At 42.2% G+C, this 17,067-nt stretch overlaps 1 protein-coding gene across 1 annotated transcript in view; it reads right to left on the bottom strand.

The window, feature by feature from the left end:
- The window catches only part of DDX10 (DEAD-box helicase 10), a 498,989-nt gene that overhangs the window by 462,162 nt on the left and 19,760 nt on the right, over positions 1 to 17,067 (bottom strand). Inside the window, exons 5-8 of the mRNA XM_082244266.1 lie at positions 15,965 to 16,085; positions 13,729 to 13,918; positions 5,255 to 5,381; positions 3,840 to 4,002 (exon numbers count right to left, since the gene is read on the bottom strand). Coding sequence (XP_082100392.1) covers positions 3,840 to 4,002; positions 5,255 to 5,381; positions 13,729 to 13,918; positions 15,965 to 16,085 — 601 coding nt within the window. The remainder of the gene's footprint in view (positions 1 to 3,839; positions 4,003 to 5,254; positions 5,382 to 13,728; positions 13,919 to 15,964; positions 16,086 to 17,067) is intronic.

Below are 17,067 nucleotides of genomic sequence, written 5' to 3'. Positions count from 1 at the left end.
CAGTATTTAGGCAGACTTCAAATCGCACTTTGGTGAATTCCAACTGTACCTGAAAATGTGTCTTCATCACAGCAGTGCCAACAACCCGCAGAACTGATAAGTACTTTCAGTGCTAGTAAATTCTACTAAAACATTTCAAGCACTTTTTTTGCTTTTAGGTCAAGTGGATATCTCCTTTTTAATCTTAAAGCGGTTGTAAACCCAAAAACACAAAAAAAAAAAAAAACGTGCAAGACAAAGGCATAATGAGCTAGTATGCATTGCATACTAGCTCATTATGAATTACTTACCTTAGAACTAAGCCCCGACACGGACCCCCGGACATCGCTGCGGGCGCTGCCATGATCCCTCGGCGTCTCTTCCGGGTTCGGCGGCTCCGGCGCCATGATTGGCTGGAGCCGCGATGACGTCACTCCCGCGCATGCAGGCGGGAGTGATTTTCCGGCAAGCTCCCGGCAAGGGAAGCTGAAGGTCCGCTGGACCTTCAGAGCGCATTCGCCTCTCTCGCGAGCGGCTGCATGCACTGCAAATATCTCCTAAACCGTGCCAGTTTAGGAGATATTAATTGTACCTACAGGTAAGCCTTATTATAGGCTTACCTGTAGGTAAAAGTCAAAAAAAGCGGGATACTACCGCTTTAATAAGTGCTGATTGACCATAGTTAATTTTTTAACACAGGATATTCTCTTGTTGAGAATCTTCCAAGTCCATGTTTTTTAAATGACAGTAATTAATTTAATTTTAACCAGAGAAGGTTTGGTGAAAGTTGCATTTTCGGCTTTATAAATAGACCCTTTAAGATATCCAGTAGCTCACAAAAGTGAGTACACCCCTCACTCTTTTGTAAATATTTTATTATATCTTTTCACATGACAACACTGAAAAAAGGACACTTTGCTACAATGTAAGGCAGTGAGTGTACAGCTTGTATAACAGTGTACATTTTCTGTCCCCTCAAAATAACTCAAACACAGCCATTAATGTCTAATCCACTAGCAACAAAAATGAGTACACCCCTAAGTGAAAATGTCCAAATTGGGCCCAAATTTTCAATATTTTGGGTGGCCACCATTATTTTCCAGCACTGCCCTAGCCCTCTTGGGCATGGAGTTCACCAGAGCTTCACAGGTTGCCACTGGAGTCCTCTTCCACTCCTCCATGAGGACATCACGGAGCTGGTGGATGTTAGAGACTTTGCGCTCCTCAATCTTCCGGTTGAGGATGCCCATCAGATGCTCAGTAGGGTTTAGGTCTGGAGACATGCTTGGCCAGTCCATCACCTTTACCCTCAGCTTCTTTAGCAAGGCAGTGGTCATCTTGGAGGTGTGTTTGGGATTGTTATGTTGGAATACTGCCCTGCGGCCCAGTCTCCAAAGGGAGGGGGTCATGCTCTGCTTCTGTATGTCACAGTATATGTAAACATTAATGGTTCCCCCAATGAACTGCAGCTCCTCAGGGCCAGTAACATTTAGACAGCCCCAGGCCATGATACTCCCACCACCATGCTTGACTGTAGGCAAGACACACTTGTCTTTATACTCCTCACCTGGTTGCAGCCACACACGCTTGACACCATCTGAACCAAATAAGTTTATCTTGGTCTCATCAGAACACAGGACATGGTTCCAGAAATCCATGTCTTTAGTCTGCTTGACTTCAGCAAACTGTTTGCTAGCTTTTTTGTGCATCATCTTTAGAAGAGGCTTCCTTCTGGGACAACAGCCATGCAGACCAATTTGATGCAGTGTGCGGCGTATGGTCTGAGCACTGACAGGCTGATCCCCCACCCCTTCAACCTCTGCAGCAATCATATGTCTACTTCTCAAAGACAACCTCTGGATATGACCCTAAGCACATGCACTTATTTTCTTTGGTTGACCATGGCAAGTCCTGTTCTGAGTGGAACCTGTCCTGTTAAACCGCTGTATGGTCTTGGCCACCGTGCTGCTGCTCAGTTTCAGGGTCTTGGCAATCATCTTATAGCCGAAGCCATCTTTATGTAGAGCAACAATTCTTTTTTTCAGATCCTCAGAGAGTTCTTTGTCATGAGGTGCCATGTTGAAATTCCAGTGACCAGTATGAGGGAGTGAGAGCGATAACACCAAATTGAACACATCTACTCCTCATTCACACCTGAGACCTTGTAACACTAATGAGTCACATGACACCGGAGAAGGAAAATGGCTAATCGGGCCCAATTTGGACATTTTCACTTAGGGATGTACTCACTTTTGTTGCCAGTGTGTTGAGTTATTTTGAGGGAACAGCAAATTTACACAGTTATACAAGCTGTACACTCACTACTTTACATTGTAGCAAAGTGTCATTTCTTCAGTGTTGTCACATGAAAAGATAAAATAAAATATTTACAAAAATAGAAATATTTGTGGCACCTCTGGCTGCCTGAATACCCAAACAGAGACTGCATCTGAAAAGGGGGAATCCATAGCGGAGAAGGATCTGGGTGTTCTTGTAGATCATAAGCTTAATATTAGCATGCACTGCCAAGCTGCGGTTTCCAAAGCAAGTAAAGTCCTTTCTTGTATTAGGAAAGGCATGGACTGCAGACCGAGATACATTTTGCCCCTCTACAAATCATTAGTAAGACCTCATCTGGTCAAACTGAACTCTACGCAGTTCAGTTTTGGGCACCAGTTCTCAAAAAGGATATCGGAAAACTGGAGCAAGTGCAGAGAAGGGCAACCAAACTGCAAGAGGCATGGAGGAGCTCAGCTATGGGGGAGAGATTAGAGGAACTGAATTTATTCTCTCTTGAGTGGGGCGGGGAGATTAAGGGGGGGGGGGTATAATCAACATGTATAAATACTTAAGGGGTCCATATAGTGAACTTGGTGTGGAGTTATTCACTTTAAGGTCATTACAGAGGAAAAAAGAGGGCACTCTTTACATCTAGGAGGAAAAGAGATTTTGTCTCCAAACATGGAAAGGTTCTTAACAGTAAGAGCTGTGAAAATGTGGAATAGACTACCTCCAGAGGTGGTCTTGGCCAGCTCACTAGATTGCTTTAAAAAAGGCCTGGATTCTTTACTAGGTGTACATAACATAACTGAGTACTAACATTTATAGGTAAAGTTGATCCAGGGAATATCCAATTGCCTCTCGGGGGATCAGAAAGGATTTTTTTTACCTTGCTGTAGCAAATTGGATCATGTTTTGCTGGAGTTTGCCTTCCTCTGGATCGAATGTGGGTATAGGATTGTGTATTTGGGATTGTATAGTTGTGTTTTCTGGTTTGTTTTTTGGGGGGGGGGGGGGGTTTCATTTGTTTTGTTTTTTTCTTGATTGAGCTAGATGGGCTTGTCTTTTTTCAACCTAACTATGTTCGGTCAATAATTTTAAACTGCGCTCAGTTGATTTTTAAATTGACTTTTTCAAGTCGGATGGTACCTGCAGGGCCACCAAGGGCTTTAATTTCCTGCTGAATTGGCTAAAATTAAAGCCACCCTTATTCTGTATATTTAATCTCTAACATTTTTTGCACTACTGTAAAAAACTGATGTTTAAATATATATGTAATTTTTTTAATCTTTTAAAGTATACCATATCTGAAAAAAAAAAATCAGTCCTTAGGGTGTACAGCATCAGACATATGCATTTAATAAACGTAAAGGATAAGCCAGCATTCCTCTTTGTGACATTTAGCTTTCCAAAGCCATTTTTGTAAGGGACATGTGCGTAAAGTCTTGACATGTTTTCAATAAAATTTACAATATACAAAGTGGAGCACTGGCTTTTTAGACATGTTCATGTATCTACACAAAGAGCAGTCAGAAATATACAGTGTACAGTATTGGAGTGAACGGAATATCACCACAAACCTAATCCTCGAGCTGCAATGTCTGTAGCAAAAAGCACAGCTGCCTTTTTCCTCACAAAGTCATTATAGACCTCCATCCTCTTCATCTGCTGCTGTTTGCCATGCAGTGCCAGGATAGGGATACCAGGCCGCAGCCTGCAGAATACACGGAACAAATACTGGACCTATAGGAAGTAATGTTATTAGAGATTAGACGTGGAAGAAGATTGTAGCCATTTACTGAGAATAGTGACAGAGACCTTCTTATAGTGAAGAGCAGATACCTCTACATCTATGGATATATTTTGACCTTCATTTTAAATGACAAGGTTCTCCAGGTTCTCACCAGATTCTCTGCTCCCCAGTTCTCTCAATTATTCCCCCCACCCCCCACAAACTACCTTACAAGCATTGAAATCAATAGGGCTTCTCTCACTTCAAAGTCCTTAAACAAAAAAAAAGTGCTGAATACAAATGTAAAACACGACACTGTGCCTTTATGATGTGACATTTATTTCTTTTTAAAGCAGCAGTATGACCACAGTAAGGCCATATGCCTGCTTTACCACTGAATCTCTTAAGAGTCCAAAGCACACATCTGCCACAGTGCCCTGGTCATATTTGAGGTCAAGAGGCAGACACTAGCTGCGTGAACAACAAAGGAGGAGGAAAGTGCCTGGAAGAGTAGCAGCAAGGGGTTTATTATATACAAAACAAGATTAAGAACACTCACAAAGGCGATGGTTGGAATAGGCAAAATGAACCGCTCAGTGTGGGTCCTCAGCCCGCAGTAGCAGCAAAGGAATCCAAAGGCTGGTAAGATGGCCGCCCAGCAACTTCCAGGACCAGCATAGAGCACATCTAGTAAGTGACGTCACACAGGAAGGGGCTGGTCCTGGAAGTTGCCGGGAGGCTCTGAGGAACAGGGACCCTTGCTGCTGCTGCGAGCTGATGATGCACACTGAGCCGTTCATTCTCCTGATGAGCCTTTCCATACATCACCCTTGCAAGTGCTATTAATCTTGTTTTGTATACAATAAACCCCCTTGCTGCTACACTTAAGAGGTGCTTTCTTCCTCCTTTGTTGTTTGTTTTTAGAGTTCTCTTCACTCTTTGAAAAGCTGCCAAAGTGCCTGGCTGCTCCACCTTTTAGCTGATAAAGGAACATTCCTGTATAGCCCTTCCCTTCAGTGCACCCCTCTATACTGACTTTGTCTAGATGCTAGAACTGATAAGAAAGGTTTGTTATATCTGGCCCACATTATTCACTTTGAGCTCCACCCTGAAAAGCCTTACCACTTAACTTGCATGGTGTCAAAGACTAGGTTTTGTTAGGAAGCACAGCACACAAAACCCCACCAGTGCATAAACCTTCATACATAAACTGCTGCAAGCGGTAGCCCCGAATACTTCACAAACAGAACCCAATATGCATACCTGTTTACAGCTAGAGAAGAAGACAATGCTCTTTTTCTTCAGGTGATTACGCACAAATGAAAACAAGAGGTTTATCTTTTGCGGGAGATTACACACGGTATAATTCTGTTCCAGAGTTGCCGGTGTACTGGAATACAGAGAACAAAGCACACATAAGACTAACCTAAAGTGATTGTAAAGTCTAATTTTTTTCCTATTAAAATAAACATATTATACTTACCTGCTCTGTTGCAGTGGATTTGCACAGAGCACCCCGGATCCTCCTCCCTCCTGTTGAGTGCCCCCACAGCAAGCAGCTTGCTATGGGGGCACCCGAGCCGAGTCACAGCTCCCTGTGTCCACTCTGACCCGCCCCCTCGCTCTCCCCTGATTGACAGCAGTGGCAGCCAATAGCGCTCGGATGGCAAAGGCACTCCTGGACATCGCTGGACAGAGAGAGGGACCTCAGGTAAGGGTTAGGGGGGCCAAGGAGGGCTGCTGGACACAGAAGGTTTTTTTATCCTGTTGTAAACCTCAGAAATTAAAAAAAAAAAAAAAACACCTGAAAGACAAACACATAATGAGCTAGTATGCATCGCATACTAGCTCATTATGAGATACTTACCTTAGAACGAAGCTCCGCAGTGCAGCTCACTCACCTCCCTCACGGGCGACATGTTTGGTCGCTTTTCTTTCTGCTTTGCGGCATCCGGACATCTGATAGGCTGAAGCCACGGGAGCAGACTTTCACGGCACTTGGCTCTGAAGGAATGGCACGAGCAGCTGTTCCTTCAGAGCGCATGCGCCAGTGATGTTGGTACATGTTTAGGAGATATTTACAGTACCTGTAGGTAAGCCTTATCATAGGCTTACCTATAGGTACAAGTTGCAGAGGAGGGTTTACTTCCTCTTTAAGATAAAAAAAACCTTCTGACTTTACAACTCCTTTAAAGAGAAAAAAAAAAAACTTTACAATGCAAAATCTGCTAATAGAAAATTATAAACTCAACAGCAGCAAGAGTTAATAACCATGGATCGCATGTTGCAAAACAGCAAACTATAGCGGTTCTAAATCCATTTTACACACACAAGCTTTTTTTTTTCATGTAACCATTTGAAAGGAATGAAAAAGGATTTCCAGAGCCCTAGGGGGTATTTCAAGTAAGAATACAGCAGAAAAGACTCTGCATGAGAGAGTAAATACCGTGTAACAACATTTTACTAAATGTATTTCTCAATGAAACTTATGAGCAGTGTTCAGAAGCTTCCTATTAAACACAAGGTGGGAGGAGGAACAGGTTATAAGGCATACACCCTGTGTACTCTGGGTGTAAAGCATACATCCTTAAACTTCATCAAAGTCCTTGACTGGTTTAGCAGTCAAGTTGCCCAGTATGATAAACCTCTATAGTTCCCAACAACCTTATCTTTATATTCCTGAACCAGAAACTGTGATTATGTAGACCATCATGTTCTCTGCTTCAAAGATCACCCTTGCTGTGAAGCCACTGCTGTCTGACCCATACTGGATCTTGAGAGGGAGGTTGCTCTAGAAAAGAACCATAATATGAACTGCAGCTATGCCCAAACACTTGCTAAAAGAGCCTGCAGACGAATCACAGCAGGTCACATGATAGTTGTACACAACAAATTGCTTCCTTTCATGCCATCCAACGTGTTCAATTGTGTTGATAGCTGTGATTGGTCAATTTAATCACATGGTACAGAAAAGGCCAATCGCAGCTTATCTGTTTCATGTGATTAGCTTTTACCAAATCACAGTTAATCACAAAAATTAACAGACTGAAAGATTCAGTTTCATTCAGTAAAAAAAAAAAAAAAAAAAGGTTGGTTATAGCAATGTAATGCACTGCTATAAGCAAACAATGTGTAAAAAAAAAAAAAAAATCCTGATCACTTCCCCATAGTAGTACAATGTTACTATGGCAACATTATATTGGTCACAGTGTGTTAAAAAAATGTAATTAAAAAATTAAAAACAATATATTTTTTTTCATACTGTCACCAGTCAGTGTCCTTGTTCACCGCCACAACAGTTATATGATGACTCTGTATTGCACTGGTAACAATATGTAAAAAAAATAAATTGTGAAATTTACATTTTTTTTTTTTTTTATTTAATTTTTCAAACAATTGTGACAAAAAATTTCAACTTCAAAAAACCCGCCATGCCTCTTACCAAATACCTTGGACTGTCTACTTTCCAAAAAGGGGTAATTTGGGGGGCATTTCCACTGTCCTGGCCTTTTAAGGCCTCAAGAAATTAGGCCATCAGTTCATCAGGATTGATGAATTTTCAGATACAGTGCATGCGGAAAGTATTCACAGTGCTTCACTTTTTCCACATTTTGTAATGTTACAGCCGTATTCCAAAATAGATTAAATTCATTATTTTCCTCAAAATTCTACAAACAATACCCCATAATAACAAATGGAAGAAGTTTGAAACCACCAGGACTCTTCCTAGAGCGGGCTGCCTGGCCAAACTGAATGATCGTGGGAGAAGGGCCTTAGTCAGGGAGGTGACCAAAAACCCGATGGTCACTCTGACAGAGCTCTAGCGTTTCTCTGTGGAGAGGGGAGAACCTTTCAGAAGGACAATCCTCTCTACAGCACTCCACCAATCAGGCCTGTATGGTAGAGGGCCAGACGGAAGCCACTCCTCAGTAAAAGGCACATAAAAAGCCAGCCAAGAGTTGACCAAAAGGCACCTGAAGGACTCTCAGACCATGAGAAACAAAATTCTCTGCTATGATGAAACAAGGATTGAACTCTGTGGCCTGAATGGAAAGCGTCATGTCTGGAGGAAACCAGGCACCGCTCATCACTTGTTCAATATCTTCCCTACAGTGAAGCATGGTGGTGGCAGCATCATGCTGTGGGGATGCTTTTCAGCGGCAGGAACTGGGAGACTAGTCAGGATCACAGGAAAGAAGAATACAGCAATGTACAGCGAAATTCCTTGATGAAAACCTGCTCCAGAGTGCTCTGGACCTCAGACTGGTGAAAAGGTTCATCTTCCAATAGGACAAAAAACCCTGAGCACACAGCCAAGGAGTGACCAGGGGACAACTCTTTGAATGTCCTTAAGTGGCCCAGCCAGAGCCCAGGCTTTAACCCCATTGAACATCTCTGGAGAGATCTGAAAATGGCTGTGCACCGACGCTCCTCATCCAACCTGCTCAAAAATAGGTGTGCCAAGCTTGTGGCCTCATATCTCAAGACTTGAGGCTGTAATTGGTGCCAAAAGTGCTTCAATGAAGTATTGAGCAAAGTCTGTGAATACTTATGTACATGGATTATTTTCATTCTTATTTTTAATACATTTGCAAAGATTTCAAACAAGCTTCTTTCACGTTGCCATTACGGGGTATTGTTTGTAGAATGTAGAGGAAAATAATAAATGTAATACATTTTGGAATAAGGCTGCAACATAATAAAATGTGGAAATAAATATGCTGTGAATACTTTCAGGATGCACTGTATAAACCATAGTTTGTGGACTTTACAACTTTCATACAGAATAAATATTATTTACTGTTTTGGGTTATTTTCACCAAAGAAATGTAGCAGAATAAATTTTGGGCTAAATTGATGAAGAACAATTTATTTGAAAAATGTTATAACCAAAACTAAGAAAAACATGCTTATTTTCAAAATTGTCTTTTTTTTTGTTTATTTAGCAAATAAATAACCCAGTGCTGATTAAATAACACCAAAAGAAATCTCTATTTTTTAGAACAAAATGATTAAAACCCAGTTTGGCTACAGCGTTGCATGACCACGCAATTGTCATGCAAAGTGCGACAGTAATGAAAGCTGAAAATTGGCCTGGGCAGGAAGGGGGTAAAAGCACGCGGTATTGAAGTGGTTAAAAAGTTGGAAAAGATTTGATTTTTCCTAAAATTATAAAAATTCTGCTGGTTCCACTATGATGAGTCAAGAGAGTTAAATTAGGTGATTTGACATATCTCTACAAGACTACTGAGTGGAAAAAAAAAAAAAAAATTCTGCTGGTTTATCTGGTACGGTACCTACATCTACCACGTGTCACATATCATTGACATCAGTCAAGTACCCTCTCCAGCATTTGGACCATGACCATTTGCCAGTCTATGCTCAGGACAGAAATGGGTGCATCCACCAGGCTGTGAACATTCTATCAGTTCCTTCAGCAGGTATCCATCAACTGCATCATGAACAGAAAACTGCTTTCAGCTCAATGCCTGGTAATTGCTAGTTGGAGGGCATAATTGCTCATTTTAATTAATCACTGCAGTATTTAATTTATTAGAAGTCCCGCAAAACACTCCAGATTAGCCTGTCAATGAAGTGTTTGTGCAGAGTGCTCCATCTTGAGCTGTGCGCGACAAGATAAGGCCAGATGCGGAGAGGAGCCTGACAGCTACACTTTCTCCCTTAAAGGCAAAAATATGACCACAGTAATGAAACTGCCACATAATGAAAAATACATAAATCATGCTGACTGCTAATCATGGACTGCTAAATATAGGTGGCTGTATAAAGTGCCGAGAATTTGCTGAAAAAAATTAGAGCTGCAAGTAAATGTTTGTCACTTCTTAAAGTGGTTTTAAAGCCTAAACATTTTTTACCCTAATGCATTCCTTGCATTAAGGTAAAAAATGTTTAGATGTCAGCATCCCCCCCTCACCCCCCCCCCTTTTACTTACCGAAGCCCTCATTCAATCCAGCACCGTGCACATCTGCAGCTCTTCTCTCCCTCACCTCCAGGTCTTGCTGGGGCTCTGGGAACCATTGGCTTCCAGTGCTGTCAATCAAAGCCAGAGACGAGAGAGCGGGGCTGAGTCCTGCTGTCTGCCGGAGCGAGTGCCCCCATTGGAAGTGGCTTCCCATGGGGGGGGCACTAGACAGAGGACAGGGGCCAGAAGCACCGGCGGGGGACCTAAAAAGAGAAGGTTTGCGGTCCCTCTATGCAATTGTATGCAATTGTATTGCACAAAGCAGGTAAGTAGAGAAGGTTTGCGGTTGCTCTATGCAATTGTATTACACAAAGCAGGTAAAGTAGAGGTAAGTAGAGAAGGTTTGCGGTTGCTCTATGCAATTGTATTGCACAAAGCAGGTAAGTAGAGGTATGTTTTTTTGGGGTTTTTTTAACTTTCCTTCACAATCACTTTAAAGGCGAAGTTCATCTTTTTAAAATAAATAAATAAATGCAGATATTTTTGCTGGTAAAAAAAAAAAAAAAGTGCATTTATAATTTTTTTTTTACTCTTCAGCCAGTAAGGCATTGCACCCGGGATCAGCAGAAGGCATTGTCAGGAGGAATACGGTCTGTCAGAGGTAGGAAATATAGTTACACTTTACTTAGAATGCTTGCAATGATCAAGAAAAAATATGCCTGATGCTAGTTAAAGACACAGCAACCATATTTCAAATATTTCTAATGTTTGTCAATAGGTTGCTTCACACGCAAGATGTTCCCAGACTGTGGCACTATAAATGATTAAATTCAGTGATTTGACAGCTTGGATGGAATGCAAGAGAATGCATAAAATCTGATAACAAGACTGAAAGAGGCGGAACAGATCTCCTAGTTCTGAGCTTTTTTTCTGTGGTACGTCTGAAAGCAACAAAAATACAACATGCTATATCCAAGAATTTGAATGTGCTAAAATGCAGCCAATACAAAAGCGAATAAAACGGGTTTGTTTTAAGGGCATGAGTTAAGGGCCACCACTTAAATCCCTAGTGTTGTCTTGTGGTGGATACGAAGAACAGGAGTGATGTCACACAAATGACAATACTCAGACCTAGTGATTGGCTGTTAGACCCAAGCACTGTAACATCGGAGATCAGTCATACCTGGAAGTGCAGGGTTTTGCCATCACAATAGAGAAAGGAAGAGCAACACAGTACTGTCAAGGTGAGTAAGATATCTTTGGGTGACATATAAAGCATATAAATTTATGCTCAAAATATACTGGATTTTTTTTATGTCAGAACTTAGCAGAAAAAATGCCTACAATGCCATGTATGATTGTGCATTTATGGGAGAATGGCATTGAGAATAAATGCATTCTACTGATCAGGACATTCATTTATTCTGGTCACTGGAATACATTGGCGCATGTTTATAGGAGTTCATATGTATTATGCTTTCTTTCTGAACGCACTTTGGGTATGTTTTTTCTGCCTGTAAACGCTTCTTCAAATATGCCTGTAAACGCCTATGTGTGCACTACATAAGCTAATATAAAAGGTCTGTTTACAGGCTTTTTAATTAAAAAAAAAAAAAAGTCTCTAAAAGCGGTGTTTTTAAGCCCTTTATGCATGAGCCCAAGGCCCCTTTCACACATGGGAGTCCGTCAGCGGACTCCGTTTTTCTCAGCGAGGGATCGATCTGCCGATCCCCCGCTGAGCAGGTGGATAGCAGCTCTGTCTCCACGCTGTGTGCAGAGACAGAGCTGTCAGGTCCCTGCTGTTCTCTATGGGGTAATCAGGCGGTCCGTTCTCATCCGATCCGCTGGACGGATGGAAAATAGGGTTTCCATCTGTCCAGATTTGACAGACCAGATCAGATCGGATGTCAGCAGACATGTCTCCGCTGACATCTGATGCCCCATAGAGATGCATGGGGCATCCGTTGAGATCCGCCTGAAAAACTGACAGGCGGATCTCAACAGTCCGCTAGTGTGAAAGGGGCCTTAAAGCGGTTGTAAACTCTATAAAAAAAAAAATAAAAAAAAGAAAAACCTGCAAGACAAAGGCATAATGAGCTAGTATGCATCGCATACTAGCCCATTATGTGTAACTTACCTTAAAACGAAGCCCCGACACGGACCCCCGGACATCACTGCAGGCGCTGCCATGGTCCCTCGTCGTCTCTTCCGGGTTCGGCGGCTCCGGCGCGCTGATTGGCCGAAAGAGACGGCTCCGGCGCGATGATTGGCCGGAGCCGCGATGACGTCACTCCCGCACATGCGCGCGGGAGTGATTTTTCCTGCAAGCTCCCGGCAACTTAATTGAAGGTCCCCCGGACCTTCAGAGCACGAGCGGCTGCATGCACTGTAAATATCTCCTAAACCGTGCCGGTTTAGGAGATATTATTTGTACCTACAGGTAAGCCTTATTATAGGCCTTATTATAGGCTTACCTGTAGGTAAAAGTGTCAAAAAGCGGGATACTACCGCTTTAAAGAAAACTGAGCCAAGATTAGGTCCCATAACAACTCCTATGTGAAACATGTAGACTTCCATCACTGACCCAAAAAGAACAACCAAGCAAGCGCTCCCCTAGTGTAAAAACGTCTTTATTAAAGGAGAAAACAAAGTAATTAATTAAACTCACATTTCCCTGAGGTACACAAGACTGTCACAAAAAGCTGGTTGTCCGTTTCCCTCTGATCCATCCATCCCTGCTGTGTGATGTTCTATTATGTTCCTCCAGTAGCAGACCATGAGGACTGAGCTGAGAAAACTCCACACAAGAGGCTGGGGAGACCACAGGAGCCCCTGGATGTTAAGCCTAGTACACATGTCCTGAATGTCGGGCGTCATCAGCCGATTCAAAAGAAACCGACCGATATTCAGCCCGTATGTATGACAGCCGGTCTGACAGAAGCCGGTTATTCGTCTGGCTTCTGTGGAAGGCTTCCGGTCGGCGCTCTCAGCCAATGGTGGAAAGTGCTGACAGGAGTGTTCTGGCTGGAGGCCCGCTCCCTTGTCAGAACACAATAGGTCAGCAGATGAGATCACTGTACAAACATCGGATTGTTAGTACAGCAGCTCAAACCTGAGCTGTCAGTTTTTTTTCGTTCAACCAGCTAGGTTGAACCAAAAAAAAAAAAACTAGTATTGTGTACCAGGCTTTAGGGCAGCCAGTTCCTTCAGGACCAGCAGACAATACAAACAGCACAGCATGTGCATGCTGGGGGAGGTGAGCCTGACGCAGCAGTGTAGTTGCAAGGATACTGCAACGTTTAATCAGTAATAAAAATAAGTTTTATACGTTTTTACACTAGGGGAGCCCTTCCCTTGTTTTTTCCCTTTTCTCTTTGTATTACAAACACATTGTTCTGTAGACCTTGTCTGCAATCTAGGGTTAGGCATCTGTACCTGGTGGATCTTGTCCCAACAGTGGATGGATGGGATGTCTCATTAAGACAGGAATAGATTACTTTCTCTATGTCACATCACCGGCCCCCTTCTAAAAGTGCCGATTGCCGGTCTCGACTCTGACTTCAACCTTCTGATTGACTGACCAAGAATAAATGCAGCATGTACCGTCAGAAAGACATTTGCACACATACTTCATTCAATGGTCAGTGAAGTTTTTCAGCCACTGGATATCTAAGAACTAAGCATCTAAACATCCGAAATGTGCACATTCAGTGGCAACAGGAGCAGGAGACGTCGGCAATGACAGACCATATATTTTTTATCACATACTCTCAAAAGTAAATGGCTTGCAGAGCAGAAGAAGCCAACCCTCACCTGAATTTCGCCTTCTCATGAACCCACACATATTCTGGATCTTTCAAGCTGAGACGAGCAAGGTCTTTCACAGATTTAGTCTGAGTCGCAGAGAAGAGGAGGGTCTGTCGTTTCTTAGGCAGGTTTTCCACAATTGCATTCATTGTATCAGCAAAACCCATGTCCAGGATCCGGTCAGCTTCATCAAGCACTGAAACAAGACCAATATTAAACTGGAATGCAAGATAAACCTTTTTTTGTATGTTCCTTTTGAATAAAAAAGAAAAAAAAGTTAGGAGGTTTCATCTGGTTTTTATTGTTGTCAGTTTTCACTGGCAAGATTTCCAGTCATTTACCAGAACAGGAAGGTTTTAACCACTTACCTACAGGACACTTTAACCCCCTTCCTGCCCAGACCAATTTTCAGCGCTGTCGCACTTAGAATGACAATTGCGCGGTCATGCAACACTGAACCCAAATGATAATTTTTTTCAAAAAAATAGAGCTTTCTTTTGGTGGTATTTGATCACTACTGGGGTTTTTATTTTTTTCTTAACAAAAAATTTTGAAAAAAAAAAAACTTTTATAGGTGGTTTTAAAATTTTGCAAACAGGTAATTTATCTCTTTCATTGATGTGCACTGATGAGGCAGCAATGATAGGTCCTAATAGGCTGCACTGATAGGCGACACTGATGGGTAAAAAAGACCCTCACATTGGACATGGGATCAAAGGCTGGTGTGACTTTGCTCCCAAAAAGACCATGATGATGAAACATATACTTTTGTGAAAACAGCGTGACGTTAATAAATAGTACTATTTAGTTTAAGAATTACCTTCTATTTCATATGCACTTTTTTTTTAGATTTCTCCACATTTACAAGCGGACCAAGCAGGCCGGTAGCATTGACAAAGGTTAGCACAGTTGTAAGCACGGCTGAACATGCTCAAACCACATAGCTACCAAAAAGAATACATATTTTTTGAAACAGTAATGCATCATTTAAAGTCTAATTTTTTGTTCTATAAAAAGAACAAGCAAGTTAGGGTCCATATACACTGCAAATTGTAAACGGCCGTTTAGGGGCATTTGGGCATTTTTTTCAGAAGCCCCTGAACCCACCTCTATGTTATCTTAGGCAGTTGAGTTCAGGGACGTTTTTTGGAAAGCAATTATTTGCGTTCGAACGTGTGTTTCCCGGCGTTTCAAACGCAAGAAAGCGACCGAACGTAGCCGAACGCGACCACCCGCGTTTAGCGCTCGCGTTTTTCCATTTTAAAGGGGAATGATTTTTTTGAACTCTAGGAACGGTTTTAAAAGGAAACGCCTGCTAAACGCGGGTGCAAACGCGACACAACGGACGTTTTAAACGTCCTAAAAAAAAAAAGCATTCAACGTCGTCCCGTGTACATGAAGCCTTATACTTACCTACTCTGTGCAGTTGGTTTTGCACAGAGCAGCCCAGATCCTCCTCTTCTCCGGTCCCTCTTTGGTAATCCTGGCTCCTGCCTCCAGTTGAGTGCCCCCACAGCAAGCAGTTTGCTATGGGGGCACCCGAGCCGAGCCGCAGCTCTGTGTATCTATTCAGATACGGAGCCATGGTTCGGACCCACCCCCTCTCTCTCCTCATTAGCTAACTGACTTTGCTGTGTCTCTGTCAATCAGGAGAAGGAGTCCGGACGGCCGAGGGACTCGTGGCCATCGCTGGACTGAGAGAGGGCTCAGGTAAGTAATAGGGGGGCTGCTGCACACAGAAGACTTTTCATCTTAATGCATAGAATGCATTAAGATAAAAAAAAAAAAAAAAAAAAACTTTTGCCTTTACAACCACTCTTTAGCTCTCCCCTCTAAAGTTTTAATACATGGTCATCCTACCAGTGCAAAGACCGTCTCCCACAGGGTTATAACTCTTCACGGCCCCACAGTGAATTCACTGCAGCTCTGTCACCCTGTGCAGCCACCAAAGCCCCTTGGACTACAGGGATGTGATGTTATTCCTACTCAAGAAGAGAGTCATCAGCATTGTTGCCAGTGATCTCCCCCCATCCCACATAGTGAAGATCTCTGCAGTCTCTGTGATGTCAGATGGGCAAAGAAGAGGATTTATTTATTCTTAGGGAGGAATGATTACACAAGGGGAAGGATAACTTTAAATTTTAAAGATTGAAAGATAAAGAAAGCAGAACACGCAAGGAAAGGATGATGTAAATTACTATCAATAATAAAAGCTTTTACTTCCCCACAGCCAGAAACTCACCGAGCATCTGCAGATTGCTGGCATGGAAGAATGTTGTTTCATCCATGTGTTGTAAGAGACGACCAGGGGTACAGATGAGAATGTTTGTGCGATGGATGCGGGCTGATTCTTGCTTCAGATCCTGCAACAGAGCAAAGGGAAAATGTAGAATATCAGCTCTCAAACCTGCAATCAACACACTTCAACTGTTCCAATGGCTCGGTGCCTATACAACTGAAAGTTAAACAAATGCATTCAAAATGGTGTATGCCAAGCAAAAGAAATAAAATAACTAAATGTAAGAACAAAATGGGAAAACTTGCTTACCTGTCCACAGATGTGGTAGCTGTATAAATTTGATTCTTTCATGTTAAGAACATTTTCAGCAAGTATACTTGTTGATTTTGACAGAAATGCAGTGTCCTTAGAAATGCTAAACAAGAGTACAGTTTTTTTTTTCTTTTTAAATAACCACCAGTCCTATTAGCCACAATGTACTGGAGATGAACAAAGGCAGACATATTTAATAATCAAGCCTTGTTGGCAATTCTGGTTCTTTCCAAAGATACAGTGAAGGCATAAACCGGGACAGGAAGTATGTTATTTTCAGGATTACAAAAAAAAAGTCAGTGAACATAATTAACGACTGGTAATTTGTAATGTGTTACAGTTTAGATATGCTTTTAAGAGTAACTCCGCTTCTATTAAAGTGGTTGTAAGCCCACTCTTATAACTTTCACCTATAGGTAAGCCTTTTTATAAGGCTTACCTATAGGTACTGTAAATATCTCCTAAACATGCACCGTTTAGGAGATATTTACATTTCATGCAGCCAATGACGTCATCGGCGCATGCACTCTTAAGAAACGGTTGCCCGTGCCATTTCTTCAGAGCCCTGTGCTGTGCCTGGCAGCTCCCGGCCAGTAGCATACCCGGAGTACGCAGACCAGGAATGAAGATAGCTGAAGATGGATGCGGCCTCCAGCGGGGACGACGAGGGCTTCGTTTGGAGGTAAGTGTAACATAATGCGCTAGTATGCGATGCATACTAGCACATTATGCATTTAATTTGCAGGGAAGAAATAAAAACTAAAAAAAAAAAAAAAAAAAAAAAAAAAAATAGG

Source organism: Pelophylax lessonae, assembly GCF_965119305.1.
Source record: "Pelophylax lessonae genome assembly, chromosome: 2".
In the NCBI taxonomy this organism is placed as follows: Eukaryota; Metazoa; Chordata; class Amphibia; order Anura; family Ranidae; genus Pelophylax; species Pelophylax lessonae.
The sequence above is the reverse complement of the archived record's forward strand: the minus strand, read 5'-3'. Positions and strand labels throughout refer to the sequence as shown.